Source organism: Entelurus aequoreus, linkage group LG23 (assembly GCF_033978785.1).
Source record: "Entelurus aequoreus isolate RoL-2023_Sb linkage group LG23, RoL_Eaeq_v1.1, whole genome shotgun sequence".
NCBI classification, from domain to species: Eukaryota; Metazoa; Chordata; class Actinopteri; order Syngnathiformes; family Syngnathidae; genus Entelurus; species Entelurus aequoreus.
In genome coordinates, this window is record NC_084753.1 from 7,731,083 (window position 1) to 7,756,082 (window position 25,000).

At 39.0% G+C, this 25,000-nt stretch overlaps 1 protein-coding gene across 3 annotated transcripts in view; it reads right to left on the reverse strand.

Annotated features, from left to right (window-relative positions):
- LOC133640372 (apoptosis-stimulating of p53 protein 1-like) overlaps positions 1-25,000 on the reverse strand; it is a 115,649-nt gene that overhangs the window by 67,318 nt on the left and 23,331 nt on the right. For 2 of the 3 annotated variants that reach the window (XM_062033757.1, XM_062033756.1), the window contains exons 2-4: positions 24,812-24,959; positions 21,476-21,583; positions 13,650-13,729 (exon numbers count right to left, since the gene is read on the reverse strand). In XM_062033757.1, the coding sequence (XP_061889741.1) occupies positions 13,650-13,729; positions 21,476-21,583; positions 24,812-24,959 (336 nt within the window). Of the gene's footprint in view, positions 1-134; positions 888-13,649; positions 13,730-21,475; positions 21,584-24,811; positions 24,960-25,000 lie in introns of those variants that run through there. The other variant, XM_062033758.1, reaches the window with a different exon arrangement.

Below are 25,000 nucleotides of genomic sequence, written 5' to 3' on the forward strand. Positions count from 1 at the left end.
TATTCATCCTACCTGCAGGCTGTCCCATGTGATCCTTTTGACCAGGACTACATGCAGGCAGTATTCATCCTACCTGCAGGCTGTCCCATGTGATCCTTTTGACCAGGACTACATGCAGGCAGTATTCATCCTACCTGCAGGCTGTCCCATGTGATCCTGCAGGAGCGCACTTTCATTTTGCTGCATTGTCCTTCAAGGGTGAACTCCTGCACCAGGTCCACCTCCTTCCACTCCATGTCGGCAGCTGCGTCAGGCGGAGAGCCGAGCAGGCCGCCTCCTGACAGCGCCAAGACGCCACATGCTGGTAGCGCGGCGACACCAAACAGTCCTCACCACAACTTTCTCTGCCATCTCCCCAATGACGTCTCTCTCCTCAACCCTCCTTCCTCCCGCCGTAGTGCCTTTCTCTTATTGGCTTCTTGTCACATGACGTGCAGAGTCCAGCCCACCCATGTGATGACACTGCAAATATATTCAGTACTACCTTTTATATTTGGTAAAGTCTTTCTCCCCCCCTCACCTGTGCCGCGTATCCATGCAGCTCTCCTTCACTCAGTCCTTGTCGTGCCTCTGCAGCTGTTTGTTTTTTTGAAATACTGCGGCGACCCTCTCTGTGTTCCGCACTACCCTGCACCCCCCACCGTGCCAAGCTCCCCTTCTCTTCCTCTCACTGCACCACAGCCTGACTGGACCAGGTCTGTTCTCAGTCCCTCACCACCCACTTCACATGTGTGTCGGATCCTCTCAAAAGGGAAGTTAGCCCGGTAATTTGGTTGGGGTGGAGCGACTAACACACACGTCTGCGGGGTGCAGGAACACGAATGCAACGTAGTGCGGTACAACAAACGCAGCATGGTAGAACATCCTCTCTTCTCTCAATCGTGTTCTCTGCGTCACACACGCACACACACATGCACACACACGCACACACACACACACACACATGCACACACACGCACACACACACACACACACACACACACACACACACACACACACACACACACACACATGCGTATTTGTTACCTTCTTGGGACCTGAGAAAAATGCCTCCCTCTTTAGGACCAGCCTTTCTAGATATATAAAGATGTGTATTTACAACATTAATAATATATACATACTATGCAAATATAAAAAAGGTGATATTTTAGTTATTTTATTTTTTTTGGGGGGGGGAGGGGGAATTTATTTATTTTTTATTGTTTTTTTAACTTCATTATTTACTTCAAGTTATTACATACGGAAGGTACTTTTCCTTGTTGGTGTCTCAGGAAGGTAGAAATACAAGAAAACACCCCCCCCCCCACACACTCACACATGTTCTTGTATTTCTTACGTTCTTGGGACCTGAGAATAATGCCTACCTCTTTAGGACCAGCCTTTCTAGATATATAAAGAAGTGTATTTACAACATTAATAATATATACATACTATGCAAATATAAAAAAGGTGATCTTTTAGTTATTTTATTTTTTTGGGGGTGGAGGGGGAATTTTTTTTTATTTTTAACTTCATTATTTACTTCAAGTTATTACATACGGGAGGTACTTTTCCTTGTTGGTGTCTCAGGAAGGTAGAAATACAAGAAAACACACACACACACACACATATGTTCTTGTATTTCTTACATTCTTGAGATCTGAGAATAATGCCTACCTCTTTAGGACCAGCCTTTCTAGATATATAAAGATGTGTATTTACAACATTAATAATATATACATACTATGCAAATATAAAAAAGGTGATCTTTTAGTTATTTTATTTTTTTGGGGGGAGGGAGGGGGAATATTTTTTTTTTTTTTTTTTTTGTGACTTCATTATTTATTTCAAGTTATTACATACGGAAGGTACTTTTCCTTGTTGGTGTCTCAGGAAGGTAGAAATACAAGAAAACACACACACACACACACACACACACACACACACATATGTTCTTGTACTTCGTACCTTCTTGAGACCTGAGAAAAAAGCCTACCTCTTTAGGACCAGCCTTTCTAGATATATAAATATGTGTATTTACAACATTAATAATATATACATACTATGCAAATATAAAAAAGGTGATCTTTTAGTTATTTTATTTTTTTGGGGGAGGGAGGGGGAATATTTTTTTATTTTTTTATTTTTTTGACTTCATTATTTACTTCAAGTTATTACATACGGAAGGTACTTTTCCTTGTTGGTGTCTCAAGAAGGTAGAAATACAAGAAAACACACAGTCACACACACACACACACACACACACACACACACACACACACACACACACACACACACACATGTTCTTGTATTTCTTACATTCTTGGGACCTGAGAATAATGCCTACCTCTTTAGGACCAGCCTTTCTAGATATAATAAGAAGTGTATTTACAACATTAATAATATATACATACTATGCAAATATAAAAAAGGTGATCTTTTAGTTATTTTATTTTTTTTTGGGGGGGGGGGGGATTTTTTTTATTTTATTGTTTTTCAACTTCATTATTTACTTCAAGTTATTACATACGGAAGGTACTTTTCCTTCTTGGTGTCTCAGGAAGGTAGAAATACAAGAAAACACACACACACACACACATGTTCTTGTATTTCTTACATTCTTGGGACCTGTGAATAATGCCTACCTCTTTAGGACCAGCCTTTCTAGATATATAAAGATGTGTATTTACAACATTAATAATATATACATACTATGCAAATATAAGAAAGGTGATCTTTTAGTTATTTTATTTTTTTGGGGGGATGGAGGGGGGATATTATTTTATTTATTTATTTTTTTTACTTCATTATTTACTTCAAGTTATTACATACGGAAGGTACTTTTCCTTGTTGGTGTCTCAAGAAGGTAGAAATACAAGAAAACACACACACACACACACACACACACACACATGTTCTTGTATTTCTTACATTCTTGGGACCTGAGAATAATGCCTCCCTCTTTAGGACCAGCCTTTCTAGATATATAAAGATGTGTATTTACAACATTAATAATATATACATACTATGCAAATATAAGAAAGGTGATCTTTTAGTTATTTTATTTTTTTGGGGGGAGGGAGGGGGAATTTTTTTTTTTTTTTTTTTTACTTCATTATTTACTTCAAGTTATTACATACGGGAGGTACTTTTCCTTGTTGGTGTCTCAGGAAGGTAGAAATACAAGAAAACACACACACACACACACACACACACACACACACACACACACACATGTTCTTGTATTTCTTACATTCTTGGGACCTGAGAAAAAAGCCTCCCTCTTTAGGACCAGCCTTTCTAGATATATAAAGATGTGTATTTACAACATTAATAATATATACATACTATGCAAATATAAAAAAGGTGATCTTTTAGTTATTTTTTTGGGGGGGGGGGATAAGGGGGAATTTTTTGTTTGTAATTGTTTTTTAACTTCATTATTTACTTCAAGTTATTACATACGGAAGGTACTTTTCCTTGTTGGTGTCTCAGGAAGGTAGAAATACAAGAAAACACACACACACACACACACACACACACACACACACACATATGTTCTTGTATTTCTTACATTCTTGGGACCTGAGAATAATGCCTACCTCTCTAGGACTAGCCTTTGTAGATATATAAAGATGTGTATTTACAACATTAATAATATATACATACTATGCAAATATAAAAAAGGTGATCTTTTAGTTATTTTATTTTTTTTGGGGGGGGGGGGGGATTTATTTATTTTTTATTGTTTTTTTAACTTCATTATTTACTTCAAGTTATTACATACGGAAGGAACTTTTCCTTGTTGGTGTCTCAAGAAGGTAGAAATACAAGAAAACACACACACACACACACACACACACACACACATGTTCTTGTATTTCTTACATTCTTGGGACCTGAGAATAATGCCTCCCTCTTTAGGACCAGCCTTTCTAGATATATAAAGATGTGTATTTACAACATTAATAATATATACATACTGTGCAAATATAAAAAAGGTGATCTTTTAGTTTTTTGTTTTTTTTGGGGGGGGGAGGGGGAATTTATTTATTTTTTATTGTTTTTTTAACTTCATTATTTACTTCAAGTTATTACATACGGAAGGTACTTTTCCTTGTTGGTGTCTCAAGAAGGTAGAAATACAAGAAAACACGCACACACACACACACACACACACACACACACACGTTCTTGTTTTTCTTACATTCTTGAGACCTGAGAATAATGCCTGCCTCTTTAGGACCCGCCTTTCTAGATATATAAAGTGTATTTACAACATTAATAATATATACATACTATGCAAATATTTAAAAAAGCTTGTTGTGAAAAATGAGTTGGAATTTCACAAGAAAAAGGTCACAATTTCACAAGAAAAAGGTCACAATTTCACAAGAAATACTTGGAATTTTGGCAGTATTATAATAAAAGTCATCATTTTACTCAACGCAAGTCAAAATTTTACAAGAAAAACTGAACATTTGTGCAATATTATGATAAAAGTTGGAATTTTACTCAATAACAGTCGCAGTTTTACAAGAAAAGCTTAAAATATTGGTAATTGTATGAAAAGAGTCATAATTTTACTCGACAAAAGTCACAATTTTATAAAGAAAACTTTGACATTTTGGCAATATTATAATAATAACCGGAATTGTACTTGGCAAATATATGACAGAAAACATAATTTTACTCAAAAAATGTCACTATTTTACAAGAACAACAAAAAAATTGGCAATATTGTGATAAAAGTCAGAATTTTAAATGACAAATGTCTCCATTTTGCATTAAAAAGTAATAATTTTACATTAAAAAGTAATAATTTTTCGAGAAAATATTGCAATATTACAGAAGCAGAAAAAATATGAGAAATTTTTCCAAATTTTACAAGAAAAATGTCGACTCATTGTGAGAAAAAGACTGCTTTTAGTTATTTAATTTTTTGGGAATGCTTTTTTTGTAATTGGTTTTTAATCTTCATTATTTACTTCAAGTTATTACAGTATGTCTCTATATAAATATTTATTTAAAAAAAATTACATCAATTTTGGCCAAAGGGAGCATTTCAATTTCTTACACACACTTGTTATTACATATGTTGGCCAGAGGGGGAGCACTTTTAAAATCGACCCAGTCAATTTGAAAAATCCCTCCTTTTTGGGACCACCCTCATGTTGATAGATGTCACCAGCAGGGGTGCAAATGAGACATTGTCTATTAGATGCAATGTTATTGGGACTATGATTTTTGTCATCACTTGTTCACACCTCCTCATATGGAAGATACTTTTCCTTCATGTCTCAAGAAGGATAGAAATACCTTCTCACCAGAAGAGTTAACTTCTTTTGTCTTACTTTTAGATCTCTCTTGGCGATGCTATTGCTGCGTTGTAAGGGCTGGTCTCCTAAAGCTTTAGTAAAAAAACCTTAATATTGTATTATTCTGTCTCGGTGGTCCTTTTTACTCAACATATATGTCATCCAAAAGAACTTAGGAGTGACCGGTGTGTTTCATTCCCTGAGAGGATGACCGGTCACGCGCAACCAGACACTATAACATGTTGTCCACAATAAATACATATTGACCATGTATTTATTGTGTAGGCTGTGCGAACCACGACAACCTGCTGCTCAAAATGAATTGCCCCATGAGGGATTAATAAAGTTGTGTGAATTGAATTGGTAGAAGACGCAGGTAAAGTGGAGCAACACAAACAAGACCGCCGACAAAATCAGACGGTCTGTAAAACTATGCAAAATGTTGACCAAAGAACCACCATGACGTGTTAAATGGCTCAAAAATAGGCCCTTGGGCACGGGCTGACTTTTTTTGGTATTGTGGAGAACACAGATTGTACATTAGAATCCCGGACGAGCCCCCAAATTGTTGCACGCGACTAGTCCTTCTCTCAGGGAATAAAACATATATGTTCTTTTGGATGACATATATGTTGAGTAAGAAGAACCACTGAGACAGAATAGTACTTGGCCAAGTTTTACTAAAGCTTTAGGAGACCAGCCCTTACAATCAGCATCGCCAAGAGAGGTCTAAAAGTAAGACAAAAGAAGTTAACTCTTAAAAGTGAGAAGGCATCCCCCTCTTACAGAGAGGGATGCACCTGCTGATAAGAAGAGGGACCGTGTCCTTCACAAAACAGAACTAAATCAAATCTCCCTTTTGAGGAGTGATTCATCATGTTTGTGCAAAACATTGGACTCTCTAGGACCAAATATGGAAATCCACAACCGATAATAAGGCAATGGAAGTATACCGGCCACACCAACATCTCCAGAGTGGAAAAGTAGCAGTAGCACGATCACACAATACAATGTTATACTAAAGCATCAGAGTATATCAACAATATATGCATTCTCCACACGCATTATGTAGACCACAAGGAAGTGTTTTGCATGTAGAAAATAAAATCATGACATGACCCTTTAAAGACATTCTTGTGCACGTTCTAAAAGTTGAACGCCGATTGTAAACTTTTGTTTATGTTCCGACACATTGCACGTAACCACACACGACAACTTCGGTCAGCTGTTAGGAGCGAGCGATAGCCGTGAAAACTCAAGACAAAGGTGAAGCTATACACACTGAAGCGCCGCTCTGAATGAGGTGCTTATAAACATAGCTAGTAAGCTAGCTAGCAGCTAAGGTCCATCCGCAGTCAGCAGTGTTTTAGCTACTTCTGAATCACTAATCCTCTCCTCCATGGCGACAAATAAAGTAAGTTTCTTACTGGAGGACGAGGAATAGCTAAACATGCTTCACTACACACCGTAGGAGGATACAATAGCTCACCGCTAACAGCAAGCTAGCACTCCTGAATGTAAACAAATGCCATTGTCACCAGGACATGCCTTATGTTGCGTTTTGTTGGTGTTCGCCGGTGTTTAGTGTTTTAGTTCCTGTCCTGCGCTTTTATTTTGGCGGCTCTGGTTTGTTGATGTTTTTCCGTGGCTGCTTCACTTCTGTCCCGAAGCATTTCCACCAGGATCACTTTCCAAAAAACAATTTGAAATGTGCACTCGTCAGACCACAGAACACTTTTCCACTTTGCATCAGTCCATCTTAGATGAGCTCGGGCCCAGCGAAGCGTTTCTGGGTGTTGTTGATAAATGGCTTTGGCTTTGCATAGTAGAGTTTTAACTTGCACTTACAGATGTAGCGACCAACTGTAGTTACTGACAGTGGGTTTCTGAAGTGTTCCTGAGCCCATGTGGTGATATCCTTTACACACTGATGTCACTTTTTGATGCAGTACCGCCTGAAGGATCCAAGGTCACGGGCATTCAATGTTACGTGCAGTGATTTCTTCATACTCTCTGAACCTTTTGATGATATTACGGAGCGTAGATGGTGAAATCCCTCAATTCCTTGCAATAGCTGGTTGAGAAATGTTGTTCTTCAACAATTTGCTCAGGCATTTGTTGACAAAGTGGTGACCCTCGCCCCGTCCTTGTTTGTGAATGACTGAGCATTTCATGGAAGCTGCTTTTATACCCAATCATGGCACCCACCTGTTCCCAATTAGCTCACCGGCGTCACAATGTAAACAAATGCCATGGGTGGATCTACACCTGACATCCACTGTAAGGATACCAAGTACAAGAGCGTATCTAGTCGATACTACTATGATTACATCAATATTTTTTAGCATCACAAAATTTTATTTAGTTTTTTTTTAATTCATATGTTTATAAAGTCAGTAAATACGTCCTTGGACACATGAGGACTATGAATATGACCAATGTATGATCCTGTAACTACTTGGTATCGCATCGATACCTAAATGTGTGGTATCATCCAAAACTAATGTCAAGTATCAAAGAAGAGAAGAAGAAGTGATTATTACATTTGAACAGAAGTGTAGATAGAACATGTTAAAACAGAAAATAAGCAGATATTAACAGTAAATGAACAAGTAGATTAAAAAAACATTTTTTACAGTTTGTCCCTCATAATGTGTAGAAAATAATAGGTGTATAAATGACACAATATGTTACTGCATAGACTAATTAGGAGTCTTTGTTTGTTTACTTACTACTAAAAGACAAGTTGTCTAGTATGTTCACTATTTTATTGAAGGACTAAATGACAATAATAAACATATGTTTCATGTACACTAACATTTGTTGTTACAATTAAGACAATAATGACATTTTTTGTGGTCCACTTTATTTAGAAAAGTATCAAAATACATTTTGGTACCAGTACCTAAATATTGGTATCGGGACAGTTCCTTTGTTTGGCATGTTCAAAATAAACTAAATCTTTAACAAACATTAGAAAACTACGACCATTTGGATTTTTTTCTGTTCGTAACTCTTGCATTGGTCCTCATTTCATTTTGCAGGTGTGCCCAATACTCTGGCAGGGCAATTATTTTGCCTCGGGGGCCAAATTTAGAGAAGAAAATGTGTCTGGGGGGCCGGTATATCTATTTTTAGGAACACTAATATAAAAGCTCACAATAATGTCTGATTGAATGCTAAAAACGTTCTGACAGACCGCCTTGAAAAACGGAATGTTTTCTATGAATGATAAAACACTGAATATTGGCAAATGCAGAGACTCTGCAGTAGAAAAGATAAATTGCACATACTGTGGGACAATTTAAAACATGAATACTGTATGCCACCAAATGCAACAAATACATTAGACACATAAAGGATCTATTAAAATGCGACCACCATGGAGGAATAACACTCAGATGAAGATAGTCCAGTGGTGAAAATGTTCTAATAGACAGAACTTACCCCCCCCCCCCCACAGTTCTGTCTGGGCCTCATTATGATAAATGTGACAAGTAGCAGGTGGAGAAAACTACACCAGACAAGCATGAAGGGGTGAGAAAGGTGAGATGAAGAGAGAGGAGGATGAGGAGGAGCTGTTTGGCGAGCTAACAATCCTCTTAGCCCGGTTATGTCATGAGACCCAGCCAATCCTATCTTCACCCACTGACCAGCACGTACACACACACACACACACACACACACACACACACACACACACACACACACACACACACACACACACACACACACACACACACACACACACACACACACACACACACACACTCTCACTCTCACTCGTATTGTTTACAGTCTTGGGACCTGAGAAAAATGTCTACCTCTTTAGGACCAGCCTTTCTAGATATATAAAGATGTGTATTTACAACATTAATAATATATACAAACTATGCAAATATAATAAAGCTTGTTGTGGAAAAATGAGTTGGAATTTTACAGGAAAAAGGTCACAATTTCACGAGAAAAACTTAGAATGTTGGCAGTATTATAATAAAAGTTGTGTTTTTACTCAATGCAAGTCAAAATTTGACAAGAAAACCTGAACATTTGTGCAATATTGTGATAAAAGTTGGAATTTTACTCAATAACAGTCGCAATTTTATAAGAAAACTTCAAAATGTTTGCAGTATTATAATAAAAGTCGTGTTTTTACTCGACGCAAGTCAAAATTTGACAAGAAAACCTAAACATTTGTGCAATATTACGATAAAAGTTGGAATGTTACTCAATAACAGTTTGACATTTTACAAGAAAAGCTTAACATGTTGGCAATTTTATGAAAAGGGTCGTAATTTTACTCGACAAAAGTCACAATTCTATAAGAAAACTTCAAAATGTTTGCAGTATTATAATAAAAGTCGTGTTTTTACTCGACGCAAGTCCAAATTTGACAAGAAAACCTGAACATTTGTGCAATATTATGATAAAAGTTGGAATTGTACTCAATACCGGTCGCAATTTTACAAGAAAAGCTTAACATGTTGGCAATTTTATGAAAAGGGTCGTAATTTTACTCAACAAAAGTCCCAATTTTATAAGAAAACTTCAAAATATTTGCAGTATTATAATAAAAGTTGTGTTTTTACTCAATGCAAGTCAAAATTTGACAAGAAAACCTGAACATTTGTGCAATATTATGATAAAAGTTGGAATTTTACTCAATAACAGTTTGACATTTTACAAAAAAAGCTTAACATGTTGGCAATTTTATGAAAAGGGTCGTAATTTTACTCAACAATAGTCACAATTCTATAAGAAAACTTAACATTTTTGGCAGTATTATAATAAAAGTCGTGTTTTTACTCGACGCAAGTCAAAATTTGACAAGAAAACCTGAACATTTGTGCAATATTATGATAAAAGTTGGAATTGTACTCAATAACAGTTTGACATTTTACAAGAAAAGCTTAAAAAGTTATGAAAAGAGTCGTAATTTTACTCGACAAAAGTCACAATTTTATAAGAAAACTTAAAAATGTTGGCAATATCATAATAATAATCGGAATCTTACTCGGCAACATTATGACAAAAGTCATAATTTTTCTCAAAAAATGTCACTATTTTACAAGAACAACAAAAAAATTGGCAATATTGTGATAAAGGTCAGAATTTTATATGACAAATGTCAGCAAAGTAATAGTTTTACAGAAACAGAAAAAATATGAGAAATTGTTCCCAATTTTATAAGAAAAAAGTTGACATATTGTGAGAAAAAGACTGCTTTTAATTCATTTTTTTGTTGGTAATTGGTTTTCAAATCTTCATGTTTTACTTATTACAGTATGTCTCTATATACATATTTATTTTACTTTTTTAAATTTTTTTTAAGTTTGGCCAAAGGGGACGCATTTCAATTTCCTACACACACTTGTTATTTCATATGTTGACCAGAGGGGGGGCACTTCACATTTTTACACACACTTGTTATTTCATATGTTGACCAGAGGGGGGGGCATTTCAATTTTTTACACACACTTGTCATTTCATATGTTGGCCAGAGGGGAGCACTTTAAATTTTTACACACACTTGTTATTTCATATGTTGACCAGAGGGGGAGCACTTCATATTTTTACACACACTTGTTATTTCATATGTTGACCAGAGGGGGGGCACTTCCATTTGTTTACACACACTTGTTATTTCATATGTTGACCAGAGGGGGAGCACTTTTAAAAAAAAAAAATCCCTCCTTTTTGTGACCACCCTAATTTTGATATATTTCATCACCAGGGGGTGCAAATGATATCTCTATTTTTTTGTTTTTTTATAACGTGCTTAAGGCCTAAGACAAAGGAGTCAGGGACCACAGATGGCCCCTGTGCCGCACTTTGGGCAACCCAGCTGTAGAAGCTAACTGTTAATGGCCACTATAGTCTTAGTAGCGTAGTGGATTTGTTCATCCTATGCTCACATATTGGTTGTCTTACGTCAGCACAGGAAGTCGTAAAATCAGATGTTCACCTGGCGGCTTTTTTCGGGGATGAATAGGGAAGTCTTTCTTTAGCTGCCATCTTGTTTTATCATATAATGCTACTTTTGTATGCACATTCAATCAACAACAAATCCTGACTTTGGAGCAATGTTCACGGACTCTAGTATTTGCTCTCTATTAGATGCAATGTTATTGGGACCATGATTTATGTCATCACTTGTCCACACCTCCTCGTATGGAAGATACTTTTCCTTCTTCATGCCTCAAGAAGGGTAGAAATACAAAATGAAAGTGTGTTCATTGGAGAACTTGCAGGATAATGACCTTCCAGCAGTTTGCAGTTGTGCAATTTAAAAATCATCACACCTTGAGAGTTCCATTGTACAGTATGTCATTTGAAGAGAACCCAGACCTCAGCACCGAGGTACAGTACGTACAGTTACAAGCTCTCAAAATGATTGGACCCTCATTTCAATTTCTATTCATGTGCAAAATGTGCAGCAGTTTTCAAAAAAACTAAGAGAACAAAAAAAGGTAACACATCCAACTTTACCAAGAGTCACTGTTTTTTTGTAATGCTAGGTTCACACCAACAGCGCTTTAAAGCGGCATGCAAAGCGGCATGCAAAGCGGCGTTATAGCGTAACAAAGCGTGATTAAAGCGTGAGGGTCCTAATGGATGGTGGGAAAGCTTGTAGTGAAGCGGGACATGCGGCAAGTTCACCAAAATTTTTTAAACGGTTTAAAAAAATTCTGCGCTCTGTCAAGAATGGAATAAAGCGCCGAGAGCGTATCAAAGCGTGACAAAGCTCAGCAAAACTTAACTAAAAGCGTAGGAAAGCTTAACAGATCTTGGTTCAAAGCGCGGACCCCAGTCTACAACTACAAATAGGAAGTGACTGTGATATTGACTAGTGACATTGAAACTTTTATGTAAAACCAACACAGGATTACAAATCCATTCTCTTTTGCATCATTGCCTTTTTTATACCATGATCATTGTTTCTGCACTTCTGCTATTTGATGTTGCACTTTGACATTACTGTCTATCATTTTTCTGTATGAAAATGTTAATAATAAAGAGAATATGTTACGTTTTATAAAAGATAGATATTTATTAAGATGACAAAAATAAAAGAAATGAAGATATAAAACATAATATAACGGAAAAAAAAGAGAAATTGAAAAAATAAATGAATATAAAAAATGTGTGGATAATTGCCTTTTATTATTTTCAACTAGCATAAGAAATGAAAGATAGATATTTATTAAGATGACAAAAATAAAAGAAATGAAGATATAAAACATAATATAACGAGGAAAAAAAAGAGAAATTGAAAAAATAAATGAATATAAAAAATGTGTGGATAATTGCCTTTTATTATTTTCAACTAGCATAAGAAATGAAAGATATTTATTAAGATGACAAAAATAAAAGAAATGAAGATATAAAACATAATATAACGAGGAAAAAAAAGAAAAATTGAAAAAATAAATGAATATAAAAAATGTGTGGGTAATTGCCTTTTATTATTTTCAACTAGCATAACAAATGAAAGATAGATATTTATTAAGATGACAAAAATAAAAGAAATGAAGATAAAAAACATAATATAACGAAAAAAGAAGAGAAATTGAAAAAATAAATGAATATAAAAAATGTGTGAATAATTGCCTTTTATTATTTTCAACTAGCATAAGAAATGAAAGATAGATATTTATTAAGATGACAAAAATAAAAGAAATGAAGATATAAAACATAATATAACGAGGAAAAAAAAGAGAAATTGAAAAAATAAATGAATATAAAAAATGTGTGGATAATTGCCTTTTATTATTTTCAACTAGCATAAGAAATGAAAGATAGATATTTATTAAGATGACAAAAATAAAACAAATAAAGATATAAAACATAATATAACGAAAAAAGAAGAGAAATTGAAAAAATAAATGAATATAAAAAATGGGTGAAAAACAGTATACTGAGTTTTTCACATTTTTTTCTTATTTTTGTTGTAACAATGCACAACAGAGCTTGATAATCGTGTCAGAGCCGGATTTAAAGCATCAGGATCGCATCAAAGCGTAATAAAGTTCAATAAAGCGTAATAAAACGTATCAAAGCAGGATTTAAAGCGTATCAAAGCATGATCAAAGCGTGAGGAACGGTAACAAAGCGGCAACTAATTCGTATCAGAGCGTATCAGAGCGTATCAAAGCATAACATTACTTCAGAGATCGGGATATTCGTGGAAAAATTGACAAACATGACGGCGCTTTGCTCGCCGCTTTGAAGCGCGGCAAGCGCCGTTGGTGTGAACCAGGCATAAATGATTTTCAAAGGAAGTGTAATTTACAAAAGGGGTTGAATCATTTTGAAGTACAAAGTGATTGTAATTGTGTGTTTGTGTCTTACACTGCCAGTAGTGCTGTCCCTTGCGTCTATAGTCCAAGTGGTCTCTACAGTCCAAGTGGTCTCCACAGGCTGCTGACTTCCTGTGTGAAGACAGCAGTGATCAACCTAAATTAAACACGGTATAATATTTTCTAAACATGGCTTAACTCTACTCAGGTTTCACTCCTTTTTGCGATGTTCTACAATAGCCTTTCACAAAGCCTGTCCCTTCATTCACGTCAATGGAATAAAGTTGATCTGGGCCCCGGTTTCAAGGGCCCCAGGTCTCAAGGGCCCCAGGTCTCGTGGAAATGTGGAGGTTTGGTTAAAAAGTGCGTCCGCAGGTTATATTCCTCTGAGGCCGTGTTTACTTCATTACAAAGTAAACATTCATTATTCCGCCCTCGCTACTCGTTACCAGCGTGTGCAGACGGACAGATAGTTAACAGCATGAAGAAACAGAAGCTCCAGAAGTTTGGTTGAGGAGTGATTATTTTGGGTTTTTTTGTTTTCCACTTCTTCCTTCATTTAGGTTTGAAAGACTGAAAATATAAACATTACAAAAGTATAACGTTCATTGTGTATTTTACATGTATCGTGCCCATTGTGTATTTTACATGAATAAAATAGATGATTTAGTGTTAATACATTTACACAATAAAGTACATATGTTAAAGCATACAGAAATGAAACAACATCCTCAGCAAAAATGGACGTGGCTCAACACAGTTACACCTAAGGCAGGCCTGGGCAATTATTTTGACTTGGGGGGGCCAAATTTAGAGAAAAGAATGTGTCTGGGGGACTGTGTATCTCTCTCTCTCTCTCTCTCTCTCTCTCTCTCTCTCTCTCTCTCTCTCTCTCTCTCTCTCTCTCTATATATATATATATATATATATATATATATATATATATATATATATATATATATATATATATATATATATATATATATCAGTGACGTGCAGTCAGGGGAGGCAGGTGAGGCGGGGCCTCACGTGCCATCATGGAAAGAAAAAAAATGTAAAAAAAAAAAAAAAAATTAAATTGTTATATGTATCCAGTGATTATACTATAAAGTTATTTTCCATTTAACTTCACCAGTTTTAGATTATTTTTATTTTTACATTTGCCGTTCAAATACTGAGAAGAGACTGTGCGGTGATCAGCAGCCAGTTGAGGCACGTCACTGCGTTGTGCCTCACCATGGATTGCGCAATGACTGGGCTAACTGCTGGCCTGCTGTGCAGTGAGTGTATTGCTACATGAATTATATTATACATTTCCATAGTTTAGTTAGCTGAGGTATATAATGTACAGTGTATTTTGTCAACAACTGTATGTGTGTAACGTGTTTCTTGTGCTGAGCGATCACAAAACTGCTGCGAAGACGCACTGTGTGAGGCTCGCAGTAACCCCGCCTCCTTGTGCCGGTTAATGCACCCCCGCCGTAGAATGCACCCCCTGACGGGAGTGTTGTATCAACTAAAGCCCACACTTAAACTTTCCACGGGCAAGATTGAATCTATTTAAAAAAGTTACTTCATAAGAAGCCAAAAAGTGCAAAAACAATAATGTTGGTGTTGGAGGAGTTGTGAATGACCGCAGGGCCACAACATTAGGTACACCTGCAGACTGCAGCACGGATTTCATATTTCATTCATTCACAACTCCTCCAACACCAACATTATTGTTTTTGCACTTTTTGGCTTCTTATTAAATAACTTTTGTAACCTATTTTTATGGGCTTTCCTCTTTGTGATGTTAAGTTCCTGTTACACGCTGTTATACAGTATATGCCTTGAGCTCTTATTTTGAAGGCGCTAAGAGCGGAAGTGATGACACGTTGGAGTGGAGCAGAGGTTTTTGAAAGAAGGTAAATAAAGTGGTCCTCGTGTAAACTGGAGACTCCGTGTTTGTTATTTTGTAGTTTCATACAGTATAGGCAACATTTATAAACCCTCGGTTACACTTTTTTAAATGGATTCAATCTTGCACGTGGAAAGTTTAAGTGTGGGCTTTATTTGATATAACACTCCCGTCAGCGGGTGCATTCTACGGCGGGGGTGCATTAATCCAGCACAACAGCGGCGCATGGACTTCATTTATAAGTAAAGGTAAGACCATAATAACGTTTTTTTTATTAAATGTGCTTTTTTGTGTGCTACAGTTTGTATGTGTAAAGTTAAAGTTAAGTTAAAGTACCAATGATAGTCACACACACACTAGGTGTGGTGAAATTTGTCCTCTGCATTTGACCCATTCCCTTGATCACCCCCTGGGAGGTGAGAAGAGCAGTGGGCAGCAGCGGTGCCGCGCCCGGGAATAATTTTTGGTGATTCAACCCCCAATTCCAACCCTTGATGCTGAGTGCCAAGCAGGGAAGAATGCTGGTATGAGCTTTTAAACATAACCCGTTAACTGCTGCCAATCAAATGGTGAATAAGATACTCTTTAGGGTTCATATGTTTGTAAATCTGACTGTGATGAAGTCAGTGCCTCACCAGCCATGAACCTCACTGCACGTCACTGATATATATATATATATATATATATATATATATATATATATATATATATATATATATATATATATATATATATATATATATATATATATATATATATATATATATATATATATATATATATATATATATATGTATATATATATATATACACACACACACACACATATATATATATATATATATATATATATATATATATATATATATATATATATATATATATATATATATATATGTATGTGTGGGAAAAAAATCACAAGACTATTTCATCTCTACAGGCCTGTTTCATGAGGGGTTTACCTCAATCCTCAGGAGATTTTAAAATCACAAGACTATTTCATCTCTACAGGCCTGTTCTCAGGAGATTTTAAAATCTCCTGAGGATTGAGGTAAACCCCTCATGAAACAGGCCTGTAGAGATGAAATAGTCTTGTGATTTTTTTCCCACACATACTGTACATATTACGCTCTACCACGGTATCGAGCACTATTTTTTGGATAATCTAATTAAGACATATATATATATATATATATATATATATATATATATATATGGATTTTAAATTCAAACAGACATGATGAATCACGCCTCAAGAGGGAGGTTTGATTCAGTTCCATTCCGTGAAGGACACGGTCCGGTCCCTCTTCTTATCAGCAGGTGCATCCCTCTCCTTAAGGGGGGGCTGCCTTCTCACTATAAGAGTTAACTTCTTTTGTTTTACTTTTAAACCTCTCTTGGAGATGCTATGGTTGCGTTGTAAGGGCTGGTCTCCTAAAGCTTTAGTAAAACTTGGCCAAGGACTATTCTGACTCGGTGGTCCTTCTTACTCAACATATATGTCATCCAAAAGAACTTGGGAGCGACCAGTGTGTTTTATTCCCCTGAAAGGAAGACTGGTCACGCGCAACAGATTTTTAATCTTATTTTTGTCCCTCTTGGGCAGGTTTTCACACTCCTGTTCAGCTGACTTGTATACTTAAAGATTCGGTTCTTCTCCCGGGACTCAAACAAACAAACCAATTATGACCACCACGTTGACATTTACAGTACAAACACAAACCACTGCAAGTCGTTAAAAAAAACAATGAATGTAACTTTTATCTTTATTACAACAGAAAGCTAGTTTGGCAAGAAATATTCTGCATTTTACATAATAAAATACAAAAAAGAGATTTTCACCGTGACAATCAGCGAGTAAATAAGGGTCCTTATTCAAAGTTTGAGAAAGTTTGCCCTAAAAGAATGTTCAGTGGTGCTGCCAAAAGCTGAATTTAGATTACATAAATAATCATCACCTTTCAAAGACGAGGAAAACTCAAAAATGACAGCAGCTTTCCTTTCCTCTGTTCTAATATTAGTTTGCTCATGTTCTCCTGGTGTCGACTATAAATAGGACAGTTTGTTTTCAATCCTGTGAAGACCAGACTCGACTAATCCCAGCCAGTCCCGAGATTCACCTTCACTAATTTAGCAATTCAAAAAGCCGTCCTCCGACAAGCCTTTATTTATTTCTTATTTTAGTTATAAAATATTTGCCTATCAAGCAAAACGTAGTCCCATGACGTATATAATATATAAGATGAGTTTTTGCAGTTGCTCTTCTGTTGCGAGCTGGTCATGTATAATTCAGCTTCTCCGCTAACTTTCATGATGTGGTGTGATCTTTTCCTTCAATGTTTACTTACAAACCCCGTTTCCATATGAGTTGGGAAATGGTGTTAGATGTAAATATAAACGGAATACAATGATTTGCAAATCCTTTTCAAGCCATATTCAGTTGAATATGCTACAAAGACAACATATTTCATGTTCAAACTGATAAACATTTTTTTGTGTGCAAATAATCCTTAACTTTAGAATTTGATGGCAGCAACACGTGACAAAGAAGTTGGGAAAGGTGGCAATAAATACTGATAAAGTTGAGGAATGCTCATCAAACACTTATTTGGAACATCCCACAGGTGAACAGGCTAATTGGGAACAGGTGGGTGCCATGATTGGGTATAAAAGTAGATTCCATGAAATGCTCAGTCATTCACAAACAAGGATGGGGCGAGGGTCACCACTTTGTCAACAAATGCCTGAGCAAATTGTTGAACAGTTTAAGAACAACCTTTCTCAAGCAGCTATTGCAAGGAATTTAGGGATTTCACCATCTACGCTCCGTAATATCATCAAAGGGTTCAGAGAATGTGGAGAAATCACTGCAGGTAAGCAGCTAAGCCCGTGACCTTCCATCCCTCAGGCTGTACTGCATCAACAAGCCACATCAGTGTGTAAAGGATATCACCACATGGGCTCAGGAACACTTCAGAAACCCACTGTCAGTAACTACAGTTGGTCGCTACATCTGTAAGTGCAATTTAAAACTCTCCTATGCAAGGCGAAAACCGTTTATCAACAACACCCAGAAACGCCGTCGGCTTCGCTGGGCCTGAGCTCATCTAAGATGGACTGATACAAAGTGGAAAAGTGTTCTGTGGTCTGACGAGTCCACATTTCATATTGTTTTTGGAAACTGTGGACGTCGTGTCCTCCGGACCAAAGAGCAAAAGAACCATCCGGATTGTTTTAGGCGCAAAGTGTAAAAGGCAGCATGTGTGATGGTATGGGGGTGTATTAGTGCCCAAGACATGGGTAACTTACACATCTGTGAAGGCACCATTAATGCTGAAAGGTACATACAGCTTTTGGAGCAACATATGTTGCCATTCAAGCAACGTTACCATGGACGCCCCTGCTTATTTCAGCAAGACAATGCCAAGCCACGTGTTACATCAACGTGGCTTCATAGTAAAAGAGTGCGGGTACTAGACTGGCCTGCCTGTAGTCCAGACCTGTCTCCCATTGAAAATGTGTGGCACCTAAAATAGCAGAAGGGAGACCCCCGGACTGTTGAACTACTTAAGCTGTACATCAAGCAAGAATGGGAAAGAATTCCACTTCAAAAATGTGTCTCCTCACTTCCCAAACCTTTACTGAGTGTTGTTAAAAGGAAAGGCCATGTAACACAGTGGTGAACATGCCCTTTCCCAACTACTTTGTCACGTGTTGCAGCCATGGAATTCTAAGTTAATGATTATTTGCAAAAAAAAAAAAAAAAAGTTTATGAGTTTGAACATGAAATATGTTGTCTTTGTAGCATATTTAACTGAATATGGCTTGAAAAGGATTTGCAAATCATTGTATTCCGTTTATATTTACATCTAACACCATTTCCCAACTTATATGGAAACGGGGTTTGTATTAGGGTACATGAAACATACCGGTGTAATGAGTTGACATTATTCACCCAAGGAACTTTAGTTATTAGAGAGTTCCGGTGGGACAGTTTTTCACGGGACACATTTCCTGTGTTGTTGTTGTTTCCGGATGAGGAGATGCTGCTCCGTTATTGATGGAAGTAAAGTGTGAATGTCATTAAAACAGTTAGCGCCATCTTTTGACACTTCTTCCACTCCCGTCCTTGCACGCTACACCGCTACAACAAAGATGACGGGGAGAAGACGCTGTCCAAGTGGAGGCACGTAAATAAGACCGCCCACAAAACGGCGCCTCCTGACGTGACTGTCAGAAAGCGACTTGAAGATGATGTGTAAAACATCATCTATGCAACATTTTGACCAAAGAACCACCATTACATCTCCCTTCTCCCTTATATTTATATAGCGCTTTTCTCTAGTGACTCAAAGCGCTTTTACATAGTGAAACCCAATATCTAAGTTACATTTAAACCAGTGTGGGTGGGACTGGGAGCAAGTGGGTAAAGTGTCTTGCCCAAGGACACAACGGCAGTGACTAGGATGGTGGAAGCGGGGATCGAACCCGCAACCCTCAAGTTGCTGGCACGGCCACTCTACCAACCGAGCTATACCGCCCCTACATGTTATGTAGACCAGTGGTCCCCAACCTTTTTGTAGCTGCGGACCGGTCAACGCTGGAAAATTTGTCCCACGGACCGGTGGCGGGGGTGGGGGGGGGGGTATTTAAAAAAAAAAAAAAAAATTTTTTTTTTTTTTTTTTACATAATTAAATACAATCATGTGTGCTTACGGACTGTATCCCTGCAGACTGTATTGATCTATATTGATATATAATGTATGTATTGTGTTTTTTATGTTGATTTCATAAAAAAATTAAAATAAAAATAAAAAATAAATGTAATTTCTTGTGCGGCCCGGTACCAATCGGTCCGCGGACCGGTACCGGGCCACGGCCCGGTGGTTGGGGACCACTGATGTAGACCACAAGGAAATCTTTTACATTTAGAAAATAATGGTTGGAATTGGGGGTTAAATCACCAAAAATGATTCCCGGGCGCGGCACCGCTGCTGCCCACTGCTCCCCTCACCTCCCAGGGGGTGATCAAGGGGATGGGTCAAATGCAGAGGACAAATTTCACCACACCTAGTGTGTGTGTGACAATCATTGGTACTTTAACTTTACTTTAACTTTTAACTTTAATCATAATATTAAAGCTGCAAACAGCGATGTACGGGCCCGACTTTGAGGGCTCATAAAATCCAAACCGGAGCAGTAATTAAAACTCTTTCATCCACTTTTAATTAGAAGGGTTCAATCTGTCTCCTGTGCTAATTTGAAGCCGACACGACAAACTCGCTCAGAGGAGATAATGTTTGAAAAAAGGTGACTGTTTTTACACAACTTTTGTTTTGAAGGGGGAATTGCAAACTTCCTGTTGATTTTTGCTGGGGAAATATAGGTCTAAGTGAGACCCACATAGAGGTTTTTGTTTCATGTCTCTACGACATTCCTACTGGGAGTTACAGGCAGTTTTGTCCGTGTTTTCTTCCTAGGGGCGCTAGAGCGCAATTTGGAGTTTTGGGGTTTGGTTTTTTGATTAGATCGCAATTTTCGCCAGTCCTGATGTGTGTGTCCAATTTGGTGAGTTTTGAAGCTTGTTAAGGGGGTCAAATTACAGCTCAAAGAAGCGGCGGTATAACAATGAAACGCTAGAAATTCAATAGGGTCCTCTGTCCCAAAGGGACTCGGTCCCTAATAACTCCTTTAATGCGCCTTATAATCCGGTGCGCCTTATATATGAAAAAAGATTGAAAATAGTCCATTCATCGGCAGTGCGCTTTATAATCCGGTGCGCCCTATGGTCCGAAAAATACGGTAGTTGCTATCTATTAAAATTGACAATCGTTACTACCTTATATTACTCATAGCACTATGAGGTTAAAGTCCTCACTTCTGGTGCTGTTGCACAGTAAAAATTGCAGATTTGGCACATTTTCACTTTGGCCCCGGGAGGCCAAAAGTTTGGGGACCCCTGCCGTGGCATCTCGTACCTTGTGACCAGGAAGGACAGTGGCGCAGGTAGAAGCTGACTTGTGGCCTCCTGGCTCCCCACTGTTGAAGGAGGTCCAGGAGGGGCAACTCCTGAGGGAGAACTCGCTCTGACAGGAGACAGAAGGAAAACAAAAATGTCCTCAAAGATCCAAATGACGGCTAAATTTCAGCGACGGGTGGGATTATTTTGAAATAAGTACAAAGCCCAAAAGCAGTGAAGTTGTTACGTTGTGTAAATGGTAAATAAAAACAGATTACAATGATTTGCAAATCCTTTATCACCACATGGGCTCAGGAACACTTCAGAAAACCACTGTGAGTAACTACAGTTGGTCGCTACATCTGTAAGTGCAAGTTAAAACTCTACTATGCAAAGACAAAGTCATTTATCAACAACACCCAGAAACGCTTCGCTGGGCCCAAGCAAGAATGGCCGCCTGGATCTGAACCAGAGTGGTGTTTTGTTATTGGACTTTTGTGCTCGTCACGGATTGTCCATAACAAACACCATGTTCAAACATAAGGGTGTCCATATGTGCACTTGGCACCAGGACACCCTAGGCCGCAGTTCCATGATCGACTTTGTAGTTGTGTCGTCGGATTTGCGGCCTCATGTTTTGGACACTCGGGTAAAGAGGGGCGGAGCTTTCTACCGATCACCACCTGGTGGTGATTTGGCTGCGATGGTGGGGGAGGATGCCGGACAGACCTGGCATCCTCTCTTGTCAGAGAGAGTTTCAATTCCCACCTCCGGAAGAACTTTGAACATGTCACGAAGGAGGTGCTGGACATTGAGTCCGATTGGACCATGTTCCGCGCCTCTATTGTCGAGGCGGCTGATTGGAGCTGTGGCCGCAAGGTAGTTGGTGCCTGTCGTGGCGGTAATCCTAGAACCCGCTGGTGTGAAGTCAAGCTGAAGAAAGAGTCCTATCGGGTTATTTTGGCTCATAGGACTCCGGAGGCAGTGGACAGGTACCGACAGGCCAAGCGGTGTGCAGCTTCAGCGGTCGCAGAGGCAAAAACTCGGACATGCGAGGAGTTTGGGGAAGCCATGGAAAACGACTTCCAGACAGCTTCGAAGCAATTCTGGACCACCATCCGCCACCTCAGGAAGGGGAAGCAGTTCACTATCAACACGGTGTATGGTGAGGATGGTGTTCTGCTGACCTCGACTGCAGCTGTTGTGGATCGGTGGAGGGAATACTTCAAAGACCTCCTCAATCCCACCAATACGTCTTCCTATGAGGAAGCAGTGCCTGGGGAATCTGTGGTGGGCTCTCCTATTTCTGGGGCTGAGGTAGTTAAAAAGCTCCTTGGTGGCAAGGCCCCGGGGGTAGATGAGATCCGCCCGGAGTTCCTTAAGGCTCTGGATACTGTGGGGCTGTCTTGGTTGACAAGACTCTGCAACATCGCGTGGACATCGGGGGCGGTACCTCTGGATTGGTAGACTGGGGTGGTGGTTCCTCTCTTTAAGTTGGGGAACCGGAGGGTGTGTTCCAACTATCATGGGTTCACACTCCTCAGCCTTCCCGGTAAGGTCTATTCAGGTGTACTGGAGAGGAGGCTACGCCGGATAGTCGAACCTCGGATTCAGGAGGAACAGTTTGGTTTTCATCTTGGTCGTGGAACTGTGGACCAGCTCTATACTCTCGGCAGGGTCCTTGAGGGTGCATGGGAGTTTGCCCAACCAGTCTACATGTGCTTTGTGGACTTGAAGAAGGCATTGGACCGTGTCCCTCGGGAAGTCCTGTGGGGAGTGCTCAGAGAGTATGGGGTATCGGACTGATTGTGGCGGTCCGCTCCCTGTATGATCAGTGTCAGAGCTTGGTCCGCATTGCCGGCAGGAAGTCGGACACGTTTCCAGTGAGGGTTGGACTCCGCCAAGGCTGCCCTTTGTCACCCATTCTGTTCTGAACTTTTATGGACAGAATTTCTAGGCGCAGTCAAGGCATTAAAGGGGATCCGGTTTGGTGGCTGCAGGATTAAGTCTCTGCTTTTTGCAGATGATGTGGTCCTGATGGCTTCATCTGGCCAGGATCTTCAGCTCTCACTGGATCGGTTCGCAGCCGAGTGCGAAGCGACTGGGATGAGAATCAGCACCTCCAAGTCAGAGTCCATGGTTCTCGCCCGGAAAAGGGTGGAGTGCCATCTCCGGGTTGGGGAGGAGACCCTGCCCCAAGTGGAGGAGTTCAAGTACCTGGGAGTCTTGTTCACGAGTGAGAGAAGAGTGGATCGTGAGATCGACAGGCGGATCGGTGCGGCGTCTTCAGTAATGCGGACGCTGTATCGATCCGTTGTGGTGAAGAAGGAGCTGAGCCGGAAGGCAAAGCTCTCAATTTACCGGTTGATCTACGTTCCCATCCTCACCTATGGTCATGAGCTTTGGGTTATGACCGAAAGGACAAGATCACGGGTACAAGCGGCCCAAATGAGTTTCCTCCGCCGGGTGGCGGGTCTCTCCCTTAGAGATAGGGTGAGAAGCTCTGTCATCCGGGAGGAGCTCAAAGTAAAGCCGCTGCTCCTCCACATGGAGAGGAACCAGATGAGGTGGTTCGGGCATCTGGTCAGGATGCCATCCAAATGCCTCCCTAGGGAGGTGTTTAGGGCACGTACGACAGGTAGGAGGCCACGGGGAATACCCAGGACATGTTGGGAAGACTATGTCTCCCGGCTGGCCTGGGAATGCCTCGGGATCCCCCGGGAGGAGCTGGACGAAGTGGCTGGGGAGAGGGAAGTCTGAGCTTCTCTGCTTAGGCTGCTGCCCCCGCATCCCGAACTCGGATAAGTGGAAGAAGATGGATGGATGGATGGAGGCAACATGAAATATCTTGTCTTTGCAGTCTATTCAATTGAATATAAGTTGAAAAGGATTTGTTGTATTCTGTTTTTATTTACCATTTACACAACGTGACAACTTCACTGCTTTTGGGCTTTTGTACATCAATTATTGCGTTGGAATATGGCAAACAAACACTGTGCAAAAGTGCAATTGAAAAAAGGTCAATGAGGATCATTCATAATCTTGGTTTGAGAAAAGTTTGCTGTTAAAATGACAGTTGTCAGAATGTACTGTAGTGATACAATTCTAACCAGCCAGGATTACGCAGAAAGTAAACAACAACAAAGTACAACCAGATGTGTCAATAAGAGCGCTGAAATGCAACCTAAAGGAACAACATTTACTTCAAATATTTCTACGCACCAACAACACTAAACACCTTTGTCTTATCAGTCTGAGGAATGGATTGAGTAAGAAACTCCAATAATAGTTTCTAAGTGTAAAAGCAGGTTGATGTTTCCAAGGTTTAAGATTTCCATTGACGGAACAGACTCACCATTTCCATTCCATTTTTCCGCTAAGTGACATTCCCCTTCGCCCGCCTCTTTGCAGTATTCCACCACATCTACCACTCTGGTTGCAGGAGTCACTGGGACCTCGGTCAGCATCTGTTGGGTGTCATTGAGGTACACGGTCAGGATCACCTGGAACCATAGAAACACACAGGTCAAAGGTGAACATACAC